Here is a 22,868-nt window from a genome sequence, read left to right as displayed (position 1 = left end):
TATTATTATTGTTATTATCTATTATTATTATTATTATTGTTATTATTATTATTATTATTATTATTATTATTATTATTATTATTATTATTATTATTATTATTATTATTATTATTTGTTATTATTATTATTATTACTGCTACTATTGTTGTTATTATAATCAAAATAATAATAATTTTATTATTAGTAGTAGTACTATTGTCATTGTGCAGTGTTAGTGATCATTATTATCATTTTTATATTACTGTCGTATTTAGGTTTATCATTTGATGATGGAATAATGAATAGGTGTGAAGACTGTATAACTGCTCGCAGTAATATGACACAGTATTCTTCATGAGTAGTGCTGTATGTTAACTTATGACTGTGTACGGTAAAATGAGATTCACAACATTATTCACTAAATTTTCAATATTAATCTATCTTATGCTACAATATCATCATATCATGCTAAAATATAATTCATTTTCTTCTGTTTTAGTGAACGAAATGAAGCTTAATGGCGGCGATTTGAAAGTGAAATGGAATCATCATGGCCATAAATACAAATTTATTCTTACACAGCAAGAATTAGCTCAAGATGATGCCTTTGAGGTGAGTCCATTTTGTTAATTTGAATTTAGAATTGTCCGGTAAAGTTAATATGAATATGAAATCATTGTTTGAAAGAATAAAATAATTTATTTCTCTCACTTAATTTCAGTAATTATTCTTTTTTAATTCAGTTTTCTCCTTTTTTTTTGAATTAAAAGCATTTAAGTTTAATTTACTTTATTTGATTTATTTCATTATAGATTTTATTGCGAAAAATTTGTCGAAAACTACCAGATTTTAATGATGTATTAGCAAGTTATGATAAAAATGGTAGTGAGGTAATTTCATCATTCCTTCCTTGTTTCTTTTTCATTTTCAATCAATGTCAATTCTGATATGTATTTAATTAATTTTGTACGATTATTTAAATCTAAATTTAACGAATTTTGAATACACTGCAAATATTACCCATCAATATTAGCCAACATTTCTCATTTTATTACTTTTTTGTATCCGGATAAAGTTTTCATGAAAATTTGTGAAATTATTCAAAATTTGAAGAATATTGTGGCAACAGATAATGAATTTCGTCAACTTATACTTCTTAGCAAAGGACATCTAAAAATGTATACAATACGACGATGTTTGTATCCACATCCATTTCAATCACATTCCATTCCACTTGTATGTTTATTTATCATTCATTCAATTAATTTATCAAAAAATATTTGTCTAATTAATTAGTGTAAATGCAATATAAGTATGTTATTTGTGCATCACATTGCCAGTTTTAAATAAAATAACTGCATAAACTAATCAATTTTGTAATTTGATTTGATATTTTTATTTAAAGTTTAATTTTGCAACAATTTAAAAAACAATAAAATACAATATATAACTCTGAAAATAAAATTGTTAATTATTTGTTTATAGGACATTGCTCGATTAAAACGATTACCTTCACGATCGAATAGTTGCTTACAAGGACCGCCACCATCGTATCGGGAAAGTCAGAAAGATGCAATGCTGCAAATTCATAATCCTTACCATACATTACCTTATTGGGGATTTACGCCATTTTCCCATGTATGTAATTTTTTTTCGTTATAATTGGAATAAATTGAATTTACGCAAAAAAAGAGCTTTTTTTTTCCCAAACATTTGGAAGTTTTTTTTTTTTACATTTTTTCTGGTAAAGTATCCATCTAATAGTACGTCAAAATACCATTTCTTATTTTGGATAATTATTAATAACACATTAAAAGATTATTGGAATAATTTTATCATTAAAATGAAAAAAGATGCTAAGAAATTTCGATTAAATAAAATAAAATTAAAATTAGAAGAAAAAAACTGAAATAATTTTATGGTTCGAACATAATAACGTCCTTAATGACTGAAAAGACTAATAATAGTTTTTAAAAAATTACATTATATTTTTTTTATGATAATAGATTACTCACATATATAATAATTATCGCAGTTAAAAAAGGAAAATGATTTTCCAAAAATTTATTTCTATTACCATTAATTGCTACAAATGATTTTTCTGCACAGGTAAACAAATATTCGTCAGTAATTACTTTAAAAGATAATTTTGTTATTAGAAAAAAAAACGATGTCAGAAAAATTCAATTAAATGTGATGAAATTAAGGATTAAAAAAAAGACGTAGAAAATTAATAATTGTTTAAAAATTTTTACACTAATTATGAATAATAATTTACATAAATACTCATTGTGGTTAAAGAAAACATAACTTTTCAGAAATGTATATGAAATGTTATTTTACTATCAAATATGAATTTATTGTATTCTTGGGATGTTGTTTACTATAAAGCATTATTTGCTGTCATCTGTTATGTGTTGTTTACTATAAAACAGTTTATTTAGTGTATTCATAAGATTCATATTTGTATTAAAAAATTATTATATTGTAAATGAAATTTTAATGAAAATGCGATTTTAAATTTAATGTAATAAAATTTCAATCTATAAATTTAAAATTTAATGTAAATTTACATTAAAGAAATTTACATTTTTATTCAGTATGATTTGAAAAAGAAATGAGAAATTTATGCAAAGTGTTTGTTTATTATAAAAAAATTCTTTGTTATATTCATATAATATTACCTATTATGAAAAGAAAGAAAAAAGTAGGAAAATCAAATTTCATAGATGTTATCATTTCAGGTACCATCATCCAGTGTTGGTTATGCTTGTACTCATTATGATACTGTTATTAGTAGTGGTGCTGGTAATGGACGTTATGGACAATCATTAATTTATGGTTATCCACCTCATTCATCCATGATGCAAACCTTTTTATGTTCATCATTTCCATTTAGTGAACATCATCGAAGTTGGATTTGTGGACCAAAATGTTTAACATTAAGTTTAGGTGGTAAAAATTATCGTCAAAAGTACACCTCGTGGTGGAATACGATTTTTTAATTATTCTTTTTTAAAAATTACTTTTACTCTTTATTTTTAATATCCATATATTTTAAAAAAGATTTATAATGAGGGAAGGTAATATAATAGGGAATTTAATATGACAAATTATCAGTTCTTTTCCTTTTTATCTCCTTTTTTTAATGATTGGAAAAATTTTTCACTTAGTTTGCGGTTTTAAAAAAAGAAAAGATGCTGATAGTTTTTTCTTGTCCTTCTTTTAATTTATTGATCTGATTCATTTAACATTTTGCTTCTCTTTTTTTTTTTTGTAATTTCCAAGATGTTTAAAATAAAACTGAAAATTTCAAATTAAACAAATATGTAGATATTTGGCATACTGTATAGTGTGGGATTGTCTGTAGAATTGCTTGCTTATTCACATGCATACTTTTGTTTAACAAAAATTTTAAATTATTATTTAGATATGGAATAAAAGCTTTCGAAGAATTTTTCTCTTCTTTTTTCTCATACTAACAATATACTCAATCATCCAGTCTTACTACCAGTGGTTACTGATATGACAGTATAGTTTGCTCGATTATTATACGAACAAAAAAAGTACGGTATTTCATTAGAAAAGTATGGTTGGATGTAGTAACATTTCAAAATTACTGGAAAAGAAAAAAAAAGAGACAAAGATGATAATGATTGTTTGCTACCAATAACCAAAATGGCATTGCTTGCGACCGTATCACAGGTTTATCGTATCCAAAAATACAATTTCCTATAAAAAGCTACAGTGATTAAATGACAACAACCGTTAAAAAATAGTAAAAAAACGATCACAATGAATTTCCACAACATTTAAAAAATTATCACCTAAATTTTAATATCTGTCAGTCATTTTCGAATAGTTTAATTCCCTCATTTTACGCATAATTTTTAAACTTTCAACTGTCACTTCATTGCTATAAATCATTAATTTAGTTTAATATCAATTTATTCATTATTTTAACTTTCATGTGTGAAATTGTATAATTTCTTTTTATCCATAAAGATTCACACATATGCAAACCGTATATTGTCACAAATGCTTTTATAATTTCCATTATGATAATTTTATTCAAAAGCAACAATCATTCTGTTCTTTAATGAATGTATCATTTGTTTTGCATCATTTTGAAGTATTTTCATATTAAAAGTTTAAATTGCAATTTCAGTATCCTGAAATAATCGTTTGCTTTATCAAAAATGAAAGTGCATGAAAAAAAAATATTAATTATGAAGAATTTACATATCATTTAGCTTATAATCATAACTATTTTTAGCCCTTTTAAACCAATTCATCATTAATAATGACGAATGAAATAAGAATGAATTAAACAATTATGAACAAAAAGTTATAATTATTTGCTATACCTAAAACAATTGAATTTACTTAATAACTATTTCAATGCAAATTAATCAAATGTATTAATCGAAAAGTTTATTTATTTCAATATCACTTATATAAGTGGGTGAGGGTAAGAGATGACTTTCTGTAAATGAAATGAATTAATTAATGGTATTTAAGTTTCCTTTTATGGTTGGGTTATGATTTGAGAACAAGGAAAAACGCCTTTTTTTGGTCGAATAATTTAAATTATTTCAAAAAATTTTTTTTAGCAACAACTGTGGTAATGTTTAAAGAAAAATTAATGTTAGGAATGATTAATTCATTCAAAATTTTTCTTACTATCTTCGTTTTTTTAAACCAATCTAAATTTTAAGGATGAAATATTGTTGTTGCTTCCCATATCATTTAGCAAAATTTTTTCCTTCCCAATCTTTTGAAACAAAAATTAATTGCTGTTAAAGCACTGAAATACATTCTATACTGTTGCATTTAACTTATTGTTAATTATGTTTGTAAAGTTTTTAATTAGCATTGCAAAAATTAGCTTGTTGCTAATTAAATTTGCGGAATTGTCGTAATTAAACTTCAAAAATTTGTTCAAAATGCAAGCATTTTTTTTTGCAAGTATTCCATTTACATGCTTTTTCAAATTGCATTTTCTGACAAAAAAAAAAAACGATTTAAAAAATATTGTGCTATTTTAAGAAAGCACAAGAAATGTATTTAAAATGATTTGATAACTTCATTTTGCATTTCTTGATGAAATTATTTATAATTTTATTATTGAAAGCTGAAAAAAAACATTGGATCATTCTTTAATATGAACAATCACAATAATCATATCAGAACTTAAGTTTAATAATATTTATTTCGCATAAATTAATTACAAAATATGTTACCTTTTTCTTTTTTGGTAATTTAAAGAATGCAATGTATTGCTTTAAATTAATGCTAATACGAATAATATATTCATAACAAAATCACAAATTACCTTGACAATTATAACAAAGATTTCTAAGTATACTAAAGTGATTTTTTTTAAGAGCCGGGAAAAATAATTATTCGATAACTTTGAAATAGTAATCAAATTTAAGAGAAATGGGGAGATGGCATATCTGTTAAAAGTACATTGAAAGATTTAGGGTGAAGAACCGAGAAAAATAATTATCAGATAATTTTGAGATAATAATTAAAATAAGGGAACGATATGATGAGGAATAACAAGGATTGGATTGTTAAAAAAGTTTGGAAAAGAAAAACGATGAAATGTCGTCAGCTTATAGTTGTTCCAGTATATTTCCTTTGTTTTATATAGTAAAACATTTACAGTGTAGTGTAGAAATACAACTGAAGAAGAAAAACACTACATCGTATAAACGATAAAACAATAGGGATTTGGCAAAAAAAGTTGTCATTCATTTTAATAATCTGAAATTATATTGGTATAGATTTTTTGAATAATATTGAATTGAAAATTTTCAATAGCCATTGATTTGCAAATTCTGGTATTTAATTACTGACTTAAATAATGTTTAAATATTCTTGAATAATTGAGTTAATAGTATCAAATTTTGCAATTTTAATGCTTGCTTATTTAATAATAAAATGCATAAGATACTTGGAATTTGTCGCCAACTCATTTTTTTCTTTTTTATCCCGCGACATTATTTATTTCAGTACTTAACAGAAGTTAAATAAACCATTATAAATCTTAAATGTAGAGCAATATCTGCTAAAAACTATTACAGTATACTTGTGATAACAGTATCATTGTTCATTAGCTTCCTAATGAAATTTGATACTTATTAGCTTACTAATTAATGTCCAACTCAACATCAAAGTTTGAAAGAACGAAGTTGGTATGTAATACAAAACCTGAAGACTTGATATGTTATTATATGGTAAATGCCATGTGTAATGAATGAGTAAAGGAAACGGAAAAAAAAAATTTCTAACAGAATAGAAGGAATACAGGTTTATGTCATTTATATCTACCGTGATACTGTGGAATATTTGCCACCGTAAAACCATATATACTTGATATTCTATAATTGTTACAGTAAACTATACCTAGTTAATCTGTAGAATATTTTTTACTGTCAGTTATATTTATTTAATTCTATAGAATGTTTGTCAAGCGTGGATTATTTGGCATTTTATACTCCATTAAGGTGTTGCAAAATGTTAGCTACTGTAAGTTAAACGCATAAATATATTTCTGTAGAATATTTTCTACAGTAGGTAATAAGATTGTATTTTATGAAAATTATATCTGCAACTAATAACTGAAAGAAAGGTTTATATTAAACTTACATGTCAATTTCTCAAAAAAAAATTTAAATTATAGACAATAAAGTAATATTAATCCTATTTAAAAGTCCACTAACATTTCACATTGTACCGTAATATTAATAATACCTAAAAGTCCATCTAAATAATATATTTAATACTTCATTTTGTGACATGAAATGTTAAACTGTTAACGCTAAGATGGCGGGAAATGTTTAGTATACAAACAGATTCACAGATACTTAGCAATACAATATTTATTAATTTAAGTAATTATAAATTTGCTCTCAAAAAAAATGGGCATAAATTGTCGAAATGATTGTTGGTATGAAAAGCAGATATCATGACAACTGAATAAAAAATTAGAGAATAATTAAGCAATTTTGCTTAAAAGTAACAAAATTAATTTGCTTGCTTTCAGCCAATAATTTTATAAATTTTTTTTTGCATTGAAAATGAAGCAATTTTTAATTTTAAGTATTTTTCATCCGAATTTTGGTGCAAAAAACAAGCAAAAATCTATATCCTACTAGCTTGAAATATTAATATAATAAATTTTAGTTCTGTAAAATTTTCCCACTCAATCATTACTTGATATAAACAATCATTGTTTGATTTTTCTCATCTTTGAATTAATATTCTTTTTGATTTGCCCATTTGAATTGAAATTTTCGAGTCAATAATGAAATCCATGGATTTGGTAAAACTGAAATTGTTTTATGATAGAAAAAAAAAAACTAACAATGCAAGAATCCTTTCAAAAAAAGGTAAAATTTATACTTTTTCCACATCTGATGACTATAAATTATCAGTAATTTCTTAAATAAATTTCTCATATTTTTTTTTAATTTGTATTTTATATTATTTGTTAATTTTATAACAATCTTTTTTTTTGTTTCTTTAATGGCAGGAAGCTTTTCATAGTGACAAACTCACTTTACATTCTTAAATGTGTTTTTCTTTTGTGACTCATGAAAAAGATAAATTTCAAAAATTAAACTTACTCAATGATGGTTTATCATCATTATTTTGTCTTCTTCGATTAATACCTTGATTAATGCTGCAATATAAAGAACTCACACTTCACTTGTCATATGCAGTTTTAATATCATTTGTAATTAAACTTTCTTAGTTAAAAAAATAATTAAATAGAGTTTTTTTATTAAATTTGAATTAAATCGAAATTTCATATCAAAGGTTGCATTTTTAGGTATTTCTTTCATGCAGTAAATGTTGTTTGATAAAAGTGATAATTAATAGTAAAATATCCCTTATCAAATATATTATTAAGAGTATGAAAAATTAAAAAATTTTAATGGCAAAATATACTAACAATGGAGTGATAACATCATTATTGTTTGCCTTTTTGCAGATGAAGATTTTACCCAAGAAATGAATGCATTGATTGTCTGGATAAATATGCTTAGTTTGAACATAATTACCTAACAGTATAATGAAAAATGGTAACATATACAGGAATATTAGAAACATATATCTGAAATATTTAATTTCATATTTCTTTTTTTAAAAAAAAATTTTTCAAATTTGCCAAGCAGAAAAGTTGTTTTATAATTTCTTTTTTTTTTCCACCGTTTCACATTTTTTCCTGGATTCCAATGGAAAATTGTTGCTTGCATTTTTGAAACATTTGAATTAAATTTTTAAATGCAAAAATTATTCCAATTCATTCAATGATTCTTGTAATATTTCAATGAATAAATACAAAGATATTTTAACCAATTTAGGACTAATTAGCCAATTTAATCAACTAACTAGCCAATCAACTAATTAATTGATTAAGTTGATGAAGGAATTAATTATAGCACATTTGAATATTCAACTTGATGGGGGGAATAAAGGGAAAAAGAGAAGAAAAGTACTACAAAATTTTGAAGTGACATTTGATGAATAATTCTTCTTGGATGGCATCCTATCAATGAGATATTAAATGAGATGTCGTTTTTCTACTTTTTTTTTTTTTTTTTTTCAATCAATTGGAAGTACTATTAATAACTGAAGGCTAATTAATCTTCTTGTTAAATTTTTGCTGGGAACATTCAGTTCATTTCATTACAATGAAATTTTCGTTCTTTCTTTTTTTCAAAAAAAGTAATAATATTGCAAATAGTAAAATATTCGTGTAGTCAAACGAGAATTAATTATTGTAATATGGCGAAAAAAAACAAATGAAAAAATTCTGCTGTAATATATTCAAACGAAAAAAAAGTACATCCATATAAAAAAATATATATTCGAAATGGATAATACAGTATATTATTGTATGAGTAGTGTTTTATTCATATTTAAATATTTTAAGTTATTTAATTTATCATCGAATATCATGTGATGAATGTATTGAATTTAATGCGTTCGTTATTTAAATTAAAATCTGTCACATGGAATAATCAAAAGACACTATTAAAAATATATATATTTAAAAAAAATAAGAAAAAAGCTTGCAAATTCTAATAAATGTATTCAAATGAAAAAGATGAGAAAAATACATTTGAAATGAAAAATATAGAATAGACATAATTTATATTTATATTGAAAATACTTTAAATTATTTGATTTGAAATATGTGATAGAAAATATTAATCATATAATGTTAACTATAAAAATCAATGATTAGAAAATTACATTTAACTTTTTATAAGAACAATTAATATTTCATATAATCAATTTGATTTTATGATGTAACTAATCATATTTCTTGACATAAATAATTGTTTGTTAAAACATAATATTAAATTTTTTTTCAATTATTTGCGAAGCTAATCATAACGAAATAAAGATTAGAAAGAATAAATAATTTAATATAATATTAAAGAAAAAAATTAATAATATTAATTATATGAGAAATATGGAATAAATTTACCACTGATTTATAATGATGTGATACAGTAATATGTATCTGAGATTGAAGATTATTTCTTTTTTTTTTTCATCAATTTGTTTATCATTTTTATTTTGTTATCACTAAATTTCATTATACTTATTTTAGTTTATAAATATTTATTACTTAAAAGTTAATGTTACAACAAAGTGTAATATTTTAGTTTCATCAAGCAATGTATAAAATATTTTGATTATTAATTAGAATTAAATATTAATCGAATTAAATATTAAACTAATTAGAATTAAATATTAGGCATTAAATCGATCAAATTAATCGAAATCAAACACTAAGTATTAACTGGAATTCATCAAAAAAGTGGAATTCATGATTAGAATTCTTAAATATTAATTAGAATTCATTTTATATTATATATGAATATACTTTCATTAATCAACATATAGCATAGGAATAAAAGCTTTTGTGCTTTTCTTATGCTTACATCACATCATATAACGTAGATTAAAAGAAAGAAGAAAAAAATGATATGATGATATCATAGTACTATGATAAATGCTTTATTTATATATATTTATACTTAAATTATGCCACTAAATGACAAATAAAAGCAAAAAAAGAAAAAAAAAGAATTTTCACGTTTGATTTAATTTGTGTATGTTTTTGCTTACATATACATATGTACTTGAGATGATTTATTAAAAAAAATATTTGTAATATGATATCAGATAAGATTAAAGTTTTACGCTTAATTTATGCTTGCATATATACATATACATAGATATATAATGTGGCATGAAATCGTATAATTAAAGTAAAAACTTTTACTTATGCTTGTTCACGTAAGTGAAATGTATCACTGAAATACAATAGATAAAATTTATGATATGAAATAAAATGAAATGTGAAAATATTTCATTTTTTCAAAAAATTTCAAAATTCCAAAGTTTTTAAACGGAAAAAATTTTCAAAGTTTTTAAAAATCAAGAAAATTTTAAAAATTTTAAAATAATAAAATAAAATACGAAAATGGAATGATATAAAAGGTTACATGCCATTCACATATTTCATTTTTTCATTCCATTCTACCCTTTCATTTTCATTTCATTTCCTTAACATTTCTTAACCTTCCTACTTTCAACATTGAACTCCTTTTCTTTTTTAATAATTGAAGTAAAAAAAAACTTTTTTTAGTATAAATACTGTTAGAAACTGCTGCATCGATTTAATAAAATTATGCAAAATTATGGCCCCACGGAATGGAAATGATTTTTTTCCTAACTTTTCGAATTTTTTAGTTGTAAAAAGGAAGGAAAAATTATTGTTTGTTTTGATTGTTTTCTCCTTACTTTTGCTTTCATTAGAAATAATTATTTCTGCTTTTTTTCCACTTCTGAAAATTCAATTATTCACCAATTCATATTTTATTTTCGCCGAATATATCATTCAACCTAACATTCTTCGTGTGATAAGAATATGATAAGAAAAATGATCAATTTCATCATTTGCAAGATGTAAACGAATAATTATTCGTTTTTGTTTATCATTCACTCGGCTATTTGAATAACATCAGTTTGCTGTTGCAATTAAACTTGAGTGTACTATCCTGTCCTGTTAAATTTAGACAATGTTATCCGGTATAATTAAATTTAGGTATATTACCTGATACAGTACGTTTTGAATACTTTTTAGTATTCCACCGAATATAATCAAATTTAAGTGTGATATTCGATATAATCAAAACTTTAGTTAAATTTTTGTATGTCATTCGATTTATTGCATTCGGATATGATATCCGGTAAAATTTTGGATTAACTACTTTGTATATACTTTTGAAATCTTTTACTTTTTCATATCTATAAATAATCTGACTTGAACTTTGTTAGCATTGATAAACGATACTTTAATTCTTAAAAAAGGTAAGAGAGAAAGAGAGGCAAAGGAAAGAGAGAGAGGGAGAGAGAGAGGAGGGAAAAGAAGGAAAGTGATGGAGAGAAAAGGTTGAAAAGATGAGTGTATTAAGTTATGACGAAAAGCAGGCTTATGCTATATTTAAATGACAATTAAAGCTACGCAATAAAGATCAATTTTATGCATAATTTATTTCAGTAAATAATGATATTAAAAATTTTTTTTTCATTATAATTTCCAATCTTTTCATCAATTTTATTCGATACATTGATTTTTGATCTTTGCAAATACAAATACAAAGAAAAAAGGGAATGAAAATAAAGAAAAGAAATTGTGTAAAAGTTTTGTTTTAAATAATTTCGAATTTATCATTTCCAACAGAAAAGATTGCTTACACGGAAAAGAAAAAAAATTACCTGAAATTTGCACCTGAATTATTGCAACATAATTCGGATGTGCTTTTCAATCAAATTTTCGAAAAATTGAAATTTCTGGAAAAGTCTAAAGTTCCCTGAAAATTGAAGATTTTCTTAAAAATTTCAATTTTTAGGAAATTGACAAAATTCTGCAAAAAAATTTGTTAAAAAAAGAGTAATTGTTATACAACAAAATTAGTAGGGGTAAGAAAAAGTTTTTAGCAAACATTTATTGATTATTGAATTCTAATAAACCTAAAACTATTGATAGTTTTAAAGTAGCATGAATAAACAGTTCTTATATTACTTTCATTCTTATATGATGATCATATCATATGGAATATGATAATCAATCAGGTTTTTGCCGGATATAAACGGAAGTGACATGTTTAATGATGGTTAACAGAATTAGCTTATATCACTTCATTATTTATATCGTTTTATAGTAGTAATTTAATTCAAAAAATTAATTAAAATTGGAATAATATTATATTGCAAATCAATGTGTAGAATATTGATGTCACATATACAACATATATATTAATAGAATATTTATTGCAGTTCTTCTCCAAAAACAAAAAAATAAAAAAAGAAACAAATTCAAGATAAAGCTATAACAATAATTAAAAGCAAGAAATCGAATCAATAATTGGTAAAGATAGATGAAATGGGTAATTAAAAACGAAAAACAATAGTTGTTCATTACAATTTTTGACGATAATTTGGAAAAGAATTCATGAAAATAATATTTTACGACCTTTGCCCTTTATAAATATTAAATTCACTTTTTTTCAAGATTTAATTGAAAAATTTGATTCACACGAGGATATAAATTACATTTCTTTGAGGTAATTAATAGATGTCACTACCAAGTCAAAACATTATTTATTGATGAAAAGCCTAACAAAGTTTATGTCAAAGTTAGTTTATGCCAAGCTGAGGCATACATTTACTCTTACTATAACATATCAAATGCTTATTGCCAAAATAAAATTGCCTTCTAATCAGTTATTTCCCTTGCAAGAATGCTTAATTATTACAAACAAATGGATAATTGAATTACCTTTTTCAAACTTTATTTTTTTTTGTCAAATCGCGATTTAATGCAACTTTTGTTAATCACAAATCATTAAATCGAGTAATCAAGTAATGCAATAAAGATATCGTTAATTGCATCGAAGGGAAAAAAGAAAGTTAGTGGTTGTAAAAGAAAGTTAGAAGAAATTTTGCAAAAATGCCTATCATCCTCTTTCTAAATGTTACAAATATTTTGAAATTTTAGAATCATCGATTTTTTCCAAAGTTTTGCACAATTTATGTAAAATTTAATTTGACAATCACTAACTTTGTAGCTCAATTTGATGCATTAAAACATGTAAAAGCATTTGTCAAATATGCATTTATAATGCAAACTACTGAGATGAAAAAACGCAGTATGAATTACAAATGCCAACAGAAATTTTTAACTGTTCAAATTAATTATATCATTTTTAGAGAAATTTAATTTAACTAAAAATTTAAAGAAAAAAGTTGAATAAAAGAATTGCTGTATTTTTATGAGAGATACAAAAATAATCTTATTTTTGGTACTTTATAAGCTTACAAAATAGATAATCAATTAAGCTATTTCGTTTTACGATGGGTTTTTTCGTTTTTGATCATAACGATATTAAAATTTATAATGATATAACAACACATTAAAATATTTCAAAAATTTAACTTTGTAAATCGTCATTTTTGAATTTTTTGGTTTTTTTTTGATTTGTGATAGTTTACAAAATTGGTACTATAATTTTAAAAAATGTCCATGGCATCTTAACTTATGATATGATTGAGATTTAGATGATCAAATAAATTTAATTTCGAAAAGAAAAAAATTGAGACAAACGAAAAAATAAACAATTGATTTACTCATTTTTGATATATTTTTAAAGTCGGAGTTAATTTTTGGATTTGAAACTGAATCAAACAAATACAGTTCCATATAAATTCACTAAGATTTAAATTGTATAATGATTTTAAATTTAAACTTTATTCCACTAATTAATTAATCAAGCTATTTGCTACTTAGACAAAAAAAAGAAAAAAACAAGCGCAATTCACACAAAAAATTTATATAGAAAATTTATATAAAAAATTTATATAGGGATATTTCGCTTCCTTCTTCATTTCATTTCGATGCTCAAATTCAATTCATTTCGGTCCAGTGAATTCCAATACACTGATATTAACAAAATGAATATTGTGGTTAATGTAAGAAGCAAAAAATTGAAAAGTTAAAATTTTAATTTGTTTTTTAATTATTCGAGCAGACATTAACAGATATTATTAGCGAATTACTTCTAGCACAAGATCGAAAAAATTGGAATAATTCTCGAAATTCAATTAAATTAGTTGGAAAAACAAAAAAGTATTCTTAGGAAATTTTTCATACCTGACAAGAGAAGTTTCTTTTTTTTCTTTTCCATAGCGATTATGCAAAATTCTTTTCCTAAAAAAATATTCATATATATAAATATTATATAAAAATATTTATATATATATATAAAAAGTATTTATATATATAAATCAGTTAATATCTACGATCAGCAAAAAACTTCAAAAAAAAAAACCAGAATTTATGAATTTGGAAAACTTTGGGTTAATTCACAAGATTTAATTAAATATACAAAACAAAAATTTAAAGAAAAAATGAATTCTTTCAAGCAATCCACAACTTCTTTAAGACAAATTTTTTTTCCTCCATTATCATTTTCATTCCAATTTCAACTTACTTTCTAATTATTTTTTCCTAATTAACTGATTTATGGGAGATGGGAGCAAGGAGAGAGCATTTTCCAATACAGCAACATAAAATCAATCATAACTGAATTGAAATTAATGAAAAAACCAGGAGTAAATTGGATTTAATAAGTTCATCAATTTTCATAAATATACAAACACTAATTAACACAATTAATACCTGTGTTGCAAATCATTTCATCGAAAATAATTTGTTCAGCTAAATTAATCTCATTGCATGATCACAATATCAAATTATGCTAAATACACATTAATAAAATATAGCTCTAATTAGTTATCTAACTTTTGAATTTTTAATATGAAAGAATTATTTTTCTTTCTCATTTTCTCTCACCTTTTTTTTTTCTTTTTTTTTTGTTAAAAAGAATTGACAGAAAGGTAAAATTTATAGCATATTCAATCAAATCAATGAAATATACGAGCTTTTGTAATTTTTCAATAGCTTTTGATGTTATAATCATATGTTGTTTACTTCAGATTAAATTTTTTTTAAAATATAAACAGTTAAGAGATCATAGATGAAGGAGAAATAATTTTAGGAAGGAAAAAAAAAATTGCTTGTAATTGTACAATTCACTGGTAATTGTCATAAAATAATACTTTTTTTCTGGTGTAATTTTGGTCGAATTGATAAAATTAATTCAATATGGAGTTTTTAATTTAATGGACTGGTATTAAAATTAGCATAAAAGACTGGTATAACATTAGTTATGATAGGGAGGAGTAACATAATATATTCTAAATAGTTTAAAATCGCCTTATAAATCACAATGTTATCGAAAATTAAAAATTGAATTAATTTATGATAAGGGTAGGGGAATTGCAATTATTATTCAATTTCCATCAATTTTTTTCAATGAAATGATTGATATTCTAAGGTTGTTATCAAAGCAAAGTTTTCGCGTTAAGCGATCAATTGATGATGAAGATTGTTGGAAAAATGATCAAATCGGTTGGTCATCATCCAGCCATCCGATCTGATCAACTATTATAAAGGACTAAAAATAATAGGTTATTAGTAAGGAAAGGAGAGAAAGAATAATTTTTTTTTAAAGACAAAATTATTTTCGTTATAAGTAGAAAGTAATGATGGCACACTGTAATACCAATCTGAAATAATTCTTACTAAGAATATTCCTGCAAATATTCCAATTCAAGTTTTTGGAATTTGTGAGGAAAAAAAAACAAGAATAAGGAAGTGAATATACAAAAGATATGGTAGGTAAAGATAATTTTAGAAATGGAAGTAGAAGAGATGAAATAATTATTGAAACAAAGAAAGTTGGAAAATTTGCATAAATGTATGATGGTAATTAATTATTTAAAAATATTCGATATCAGAGAAACAAAAAACCAAAATGACTCATCAATTGAGAATAGAGCAGAAAAGTTGGGAGGAATAGTTGGGAAGGAATAATTTAATTCCTGACAAAGAAATAACTTTTTTCTTTTCTATACCATGAAATTTTTATTTATTCTAACATTTCCTAACAAGTTTTTCCTTTTCTTTTTTCCTCTTTAAATTTCTATCATTGAATTTATCAACAGAGAGATAAAACGACAGGGGGAGAAGGAAAGAGAGAGAGGCAAATAAAGATAGGGGAAAAAAAAATGCTTCCTTCTCTTTTTATTCAAACTGAATTGATTTTTCATTTTTCGATAAATGATTCTGAAATATTACAATATAACTATGATTACGATATGTAAATATTACAGTATATTTAGGATTAGCAAGTATGTTTGGAATAAAAGTCTAGGAGAAAAAAAGGAAAAGATGATATTCAAATAGAATTATTAATTGGGAAAAAAACGATGATGGTTTACTATTAATCAGGAAAAGGTAATGATTTAATAAACATTAATCAGGAAAAAAGAAAGATTTAATGATAAATGATGGTAATGATATCATTTTTTATATTTTATTTGATTAATAAATTTGTATATTACTGTATGAATCCTTACAAATCACTGAAAGTCTGTATTTCGAAATAATATGCCTTAATAAATACCAATTCATTCTAGTTATCAGTTCAAAAAAGAAGGTTCAAGAATAATTAACAGTTTAATAATTTAACATTGCTACATCAACCGGACTAGATTATGAACGATTCTAATCCTATAGCATGAAACAACTAACATGTCATTTTGTGTCTTTTTTTTTTGCCTACTTGAATATTTGACAGCAAATATATCCTATCACATTTTGACAATAGCAAATTTTCAGTTCTCCATTCCTGTCGTTAAGGCACATCAGGAAAGAGAAGATTTTTCGGATCATGAGAATTCTGAACTGACAGAATAAGATGTTTTAACAACACGTCATATCTCAGCTTTCTCATCCTGCTGAAGTCTATACAATGTCAACGAAGTGAAACCGCTTTCAGGAATGAAGAATATACCCAAATTGAGATGGAACAGATTGTTGCATTAAGCGTCCGGGAAAAGCTTCGGGCCACATTCCTTGATGTTTTGTGCTGCGTGGAATTTATCGTGTGAGGTTTTTCCCGAGTAATTTCCGTGTCCTAAATTGATGTGATTTTGTGGATGGAAATCTTTTGGCAAATGATGGGGAAATGTTGACGTAGAAATACAAATTTATGGAATCATTGGATAGTTTGATAATGAAAATGATCGGATAAGGATATAGTATATTATCGGCATGCTTTTTATGGAACGATCTATTAGTGTTATTTGTGATTACAAGACATATTATAAATAATTAGGCTTGGTTTTACATATCTTACTTTGTTGTGAATAGAATACGATCCTATGGTTTATTCAGATTTATAAATATCTCATAGATGAACTATTGTCATACAGATCACTATTTGTTTGGCAAATTTTTCAGTTCAGTTATACAATGACAGATCCAAGTTGGGGTTGGAATGATGAAAGTAATTATAATGCTAGCTATAATGTTAACCAGCATTGGTATCAGAGGCAAGAACCATGGAGAAGCCAAGGAACTTATAGGTTTGTATTTGGCTTACAAGAACTTCCTTTTGTTAACACTGATGTCAAGGTTTGGAATTTATTGCCAGATAGTTCGTATTACGGTTATTTTCTAAATGAGAGAGTTCGTTTTTGCAATTCTAACTTTGTCCTGTATTTGAATGTTCTTCTGGGATTATTGATTTGAAAGAGGTGAGATTGCTTTAGTAATCAGCCTACAGCAGCAATTCCATCGGATAAGGTTTCTAACGAATACTATCACCAACAAGCAACCATTGCTTCAGTACCGGTGGCAGCTAATTATTCCCAAGCAAATCAAATGCAGTCATTCGGAATGGCATCACAAAGTCAGCCTGTCGTTAAGATTATTACATTAAAATTATTTCACGTTGTCTTTTGCATATCTATTGAATTTATATATTTTGAGACATGAACGATTTAAACAGATTTGGTTTTATTTCCAAAAGAAAAAATTCAGTATGGAAAAAAATCTTAAAAAAAAGATTCAATATGAATTTAAAACATTAAACTTTGTAAAATACTTTACCGAATTTTCGAACATCTACAAATATCCCGCAACTTTTATATGCTATACTCATGTGTTTTCAGATTCATATGGTGTTGGAAATTTACCATCATTTTCTGATCAATTCATGTCAGACCCAATGTTAAATGCTGCAAGACAAATTGGTGGCCAGTTTGCTGTTCATCAGAAGGAAAAGGTAACTGTTTTTATTACTGGAGATATCCACAATGCATGTAGCCAGCAATGTCGGGTACATTTTTGTTGGTAATAATAACAAAGGATTTTCATGTGTGATGCATTTAATATTATTAACATTAAGATTAACCGTGAAATCAATTTTCCAAAAGAATTTTAGAAGGGAATGATTTTCTGCCGGAAGCTAACTGTTTTATAATATATTTCAGTTGACTAAATATTTGTCCGCATTCCATCTTAAGTATTATTTTGCTGTGGATAATGCATACGTTGGCAAGAAATTGGCTCTTATATTTTTCCCTTTTCTGCATCGAGTAAGTTCCTATATCTCATAACAAGTTAATTTACACACTTTTAATATGCCGTGAAATGCAGCCCGTAATTTTAGGATTGGACGGTCAAGTATGATTCTTCGGATTCACCATTACCCCCACGATCAGACGTTAACGCACCTGATTTATATATTCCGTTAATGGCTTATGTAACTTATATCCTTTTCTCTGGATTTGTACTAGGAACACAAAGAAGGCAAGTTCAGTTATCTGATTTCATTTTTCCTGCACGGAAAACACCTGCTCAAGAATCATTTTTTAAGATTTACACCTGAACAGTTGGGCATCATCACAACAAATGCATTAGCGTACCTTATTTTCGAAAATTTGATCATAATTATAACGAGGTATATTATGAACATATCACAATCGCTTACTTTCTGGCATTCACTTGCCTATAGTAGCTATAAATTCGTTGGGTAAGATTTTTGAAAATTTATGATGAAACTGATAAACTGTTCGTAAATTGAATAATTGAATTTTTGGCAGAATTTGAAATACAAGCTATGAATGCTGTTGAAGATGATTTGGTAGAAAAAAATATTATGTCAATCTATTGAAACGGGATTAGGAAATCTTTTAAATTCCCATAAAAGGATCTGATTAGTTTATCGAACGCATCAGTTTTTGAATTAAGATATTTGTTTAAATTGTGTAGCATAATTACCGTTATATTTTCGTACCTGCTGGTGTTACTTTTTTAGGATGAATGTCTGCTTATTGGTCTTTGTATTAGGTGGTAAATCGTTTTATTATTGGGTTTTAGCTTATATATCCTTTGCAGTTGTTTTCTTTCTGGTATGTTTCATATGTATTTTGTTACAATAGAAATTTGTTCCCCTTTTTGGCGTGAGATACATAATATGTTGATCTTAGTCTCCTGCAAAATCTGAATGAATAATTATTTGTCGTTTGACTTTTGCACTCCTTTATTTGCTGTAGGAATTACACTTACCTCTCATTTGAAAATGGAGTGATATAGAAACTACTCCAGTGCAAAAGTCCTTTGAGATTCAACTAAGTTGGGAGAGAATTAAACAAAAATGGATACAGTTTTCTTGTAGTTTTTAAAAAGATTACTTTGGCTTCCATTAGGGTTAAGACAAAGTTTAGTCTTTTTTGCATTAACTTTTGTCCAATGATGCATTTTTTGGATTTAATTAAATTTTTCTTTAAGCTACGAACAGTGAAAACATTTTTAATGGATGTGCAGAATACGTATAATGAATATGGTGGAAAAAAACGTAAAATATATTTGATGATATTTATAGCATTCACACAACCATTTCTGATGTGGTGGTTGACCAGGTTTGATTCATCCTTTTACGACAACTTTAAGTCAATGTCTATTAATCTCAATTTCTTCAGTGGAAATAAACACTAATTACAGTTGATTAAATGTTTTCGACTTCATGCAAATCTTGTGAGTAAACTCTTTGAATATTTCAATGCTGTTACAGTTCTGTGACCAGCTACACACCTGGGAAAATGGATCTAGCCCAGTATGCCTTGTCGGGTATAGGATTCAATGAAGCAGTGAACAAAGGACAACTGCCACTGTTGCCAAGTGGTGAAGTGGATTATGATGCTTTGCTAAAAATGCCTTAAGTTTTTTTTCGTATTCTGTACTTGCTGAGTTTGAAGAGACTTCAAAGATTACTAGGAACAAAACGATTTTAAAAATTTCAATAAAGACAAAATAACATCATAAAGTACTATTTGTAGATCATGATGGATCGTCTATTTTTGTAACATCATTGATGCTGATTGAAACTATAGACTTTGTTCTTAAAGGGTCTTGGAAATTAGATAGTGAGAGATGTTTTAGGTCTGTGCGAAATGTTCGATTGCTTATGAAAAATTTGTTTCCTGTACCAAAATTTCGAACATTTTGCTTTCTGTCATGTTTCCAGAATGCATTTCGTTGGATTTTCTTTCATTTGGTTTATTAATTCCCCGTATATTATTTATACTTATTAAATTAATTTACCGTTCCGATAAAATGTAGGGTATAATAGTGTTCAAGAGAGTTGTCTGATATACAGATCTATTTATGATAATGGTTCAAATCTTCTTGTTTTATAAATTAGTTAATTTTTTGCTTTTATGGCAATAAAAATTAATTTTTCGGTCAAATTGCATTTTCTTTTCCAAAAATTTGATTTTCTACTTCTATTGATAAGTTTTCAATAAGATATACTGAAATTTTCAACTCTAAACGGAAAATGAATTAACTCGTAAATGTGAAAATAAAGATTGAAAGTGGAAATTAATATAAAAATATGTTGTTTTAATCCAAATGTTTTAATCCGAATTTCAAACCTTTAGCAGGCTGATTCTTTATTTAGATGTTCAGCATGTAATAGTTATCGCATGAATACTGAAGAGATTCAACTTCAGTATTTCAAACTTTCCGGTACTTCGTTGGGAGTTTAAGTTCGATATTTCAAACTTTTCATTACTTCATTAAATAATAATTTTGTCGATTTTCAATTAAAATCGCTTAAATCAGCTTAATTTTAGGTATTTCTTTCTTTTGTTCTACTGAATTTTTTGGTATACGTTTTGTTGTTATAAGAAGATAAGGTGATCTATATGTGCATTATGGTGTTATTTATGTTATTGATAATACTGTTTTGCTAGATTCCTATCTCTATTAAATAAAAGTTGTAAGTACAGTTATATTTTACCACATGATCGGAAGCGAATCAAGTAGCAAAGATGCCTACTGTTATGTTTAATCCTTGAAATTTCTTCAGTTAATATATTTTGCTACTATTTAAAGCATATATTAATAGAATATTTATTGCAACTCTTCTCCAAAAACAAAAAAATAAAAAAGAAACAAATTCAAGATAAAGCTATAACAATAATTAAAAGCAAGAAATCGAATCAATAATTAGTAAAGATAAATGAAATGAGTAATTAAAAACGAAAAACAATAGTTGTTTGTAAAAACAATAGTTTATATAGTGTGTCTGTTTATATGCTATACCTTTCCAGAAAAGCCAACTATGATTCTCCTATGTCGAAGTTTTAAAACTGACTCTGAATGTCGAGTAGGTGTACTGATATACTGTTGGATGGGTAGATTTAGTCGATTTAGTTATTCCACTCTGATTAGATTGGCGTATTTCATTATCTGTCGTTATGATGATCAAAGGAAGAGATAAGATTTATCGCTGCAAAATGATCTCTTATGGATTATCTGTTTATATGCTCTACTGTTTATATGCTCTACCTTTCCAGAAAGGTTAACTATGATTTTACCCTTAGATAGTTGCACCTTAGTTGTTTCAAAGTCATTCTTCACCAATTTATCACCCTTCATATGAATGATCCGACATGTAACTGTTTGCGATTGAATGGAATACAGGTTTGATTTATTAATTTTCATTAACTTTCAGATACTTCATCTCGCATTTGTATTTTGTCATTCGGAAAAAGAAAAACGGGGAATAGATTATCAATGAAGGAGACAGAGTCTTTTGCATCTTGTACTACATGTCAGCTATTAATTATTCTATCGGTGTTTGCTATTTTATTATTTCTCTTGTCACTAAACTCGAGGTGTTTATATTTTATTAAAATGGTCGGCATCTATTGTGCCATACTGATTAATGCTGTGATCGTGTGTTTAGTTTGGCCGTTGTACTTTTTTGGCGACGTAAGTGTGTTTTTCTGAGATTTTCTCTTTGCCAAACTTTCTTCCTTTCTCTCTTTCTGGCAAGAGATGGGTACTAAATTTTGGCTTGGCTTGTTTATGCTTCATAAAATATCATCCTGACATATTAAATTTATGCATTTTACACGTTTTAATCTTTTACAGGTGCCGAAATTTGTTTTCGATTCTTTTAATATTCTCTCAAGATGGACAAATATAGAAGTTATCGTGCGAAATGGTGACATCTTGCAGAAACCGGGGCCATTCGTATTTGTATGTAACCATCAGGTATCTTATGATATTTTTTACTAGCCCATATGTTTTGTGGAGATCTTGTAGCGATAGTTTCTCTATTATCGATTTCGAATATCGTCTGATGGCGAATAAATGATGTGCGAATGGTAAACCTCATTTCGTATCGTGCTATGCTGCAGTCTACATTATAACATGCTGAGATTTTATTAGATTCAGTCAAATGTGATTATAGCTATTTTATTTGATGACACAAGATCAGTCTTCTGTATCTCTGATATTTGTTTTACGATGCGTACGAAAAATAGGAAAGTAATTCTCGTTTTCGTTTCAGCTATTAGGTTTGTACATT

General features: G+C 25.8%; 3 protein-coding genes across 3 annotated transcripts in view; all 3 read left to right on the top strand.

The window, feature by feature from the left end:
* Positions 1-486: 486 nt before the first annotated feature.
* LOAG_04761 (hypothetical protein) lies at positions 487-2,984 on the top strand (the record flags this gene model as incomplete). The annotated part of the gene is made up of 5 exons (XM_003140298.1): positions 487-591; positions 792-869; positions 1,093-1,215; positions 1,465-1,617; positions 2,724-2,984. The coding sequence occupies 5 exons, from the start codon at positions 487-489 to the stop codon at positions 2,982-2,984; spliced, it is 720 nt and encodes a 239-aa protein (XP_003140346.1).
* A 14,453-nt stretch (positions 2,985-17,437) lies between these two features.
* Positions 17,438-20,670, top strand: LOAG_04759 (hypothetical protein). The gene is made up of 9 exons (XM_003140297.2): positions 17,438-17,568; positions 17,755-17,894; positions 18,157-18,269; positions 18,478-18,582; positions 18,657-18,796; positions 18,864-19,019; positions 19,305-19,398; positions 19,778-19,908; positions 20,061-20,670. Exons 1-9 carry the CDS (start codon positions 17,456-17,458, stop codon positions 20,206-20,208), a joined length of 1,140 nt encoding a protein of 379 aa, XP_003140345.1. The 5' UTR covers positions 17,438-17,455; the 3' UTR covers positions 20,209-20,670.
* A 1,328-nt stretch (positions 20,671-21,998) lies between these two features.
* The window catches only part of LOAG_18681 (hypothetical protein), a 3,333-nt gene continuing 2,463 nt past the window's right edge, over positions 21,999-22,868 (top strand). Inside the window, exons 1-2 of the mRNA XM_020451345.1 lie at positions 21,999-22,267; positions 22,430-22,552. Of these exons, the coding sequence (XP_020304878.1) occupies positions 22,070-22,267; positions 22,430-22,552 (321 nt within the window). The 5' untranslated portion in view covers positions 21,999-22,069. The remainder of the gene's footprint in view (positions 22,268-22,429; positions 22,553-22,868) is intronic.

Source organism: Loa loa, assembly GCF_000183805.2.
Source record: "Loa loa unplaced genomic scaffold supercont3.442, whole genome shotgun sequence".
Lineage (NCBI taxonomy): Eukaryota > Metazoa > Nematoda > Chromadorea > Rhabditida > Onchocercidae > Loa > Loa loa.
The sequence above is the reverse complement of the archived record's forward strand: the minus strand, read 5'-3'. Positions and strand labels throughout refer to the sequence as shown.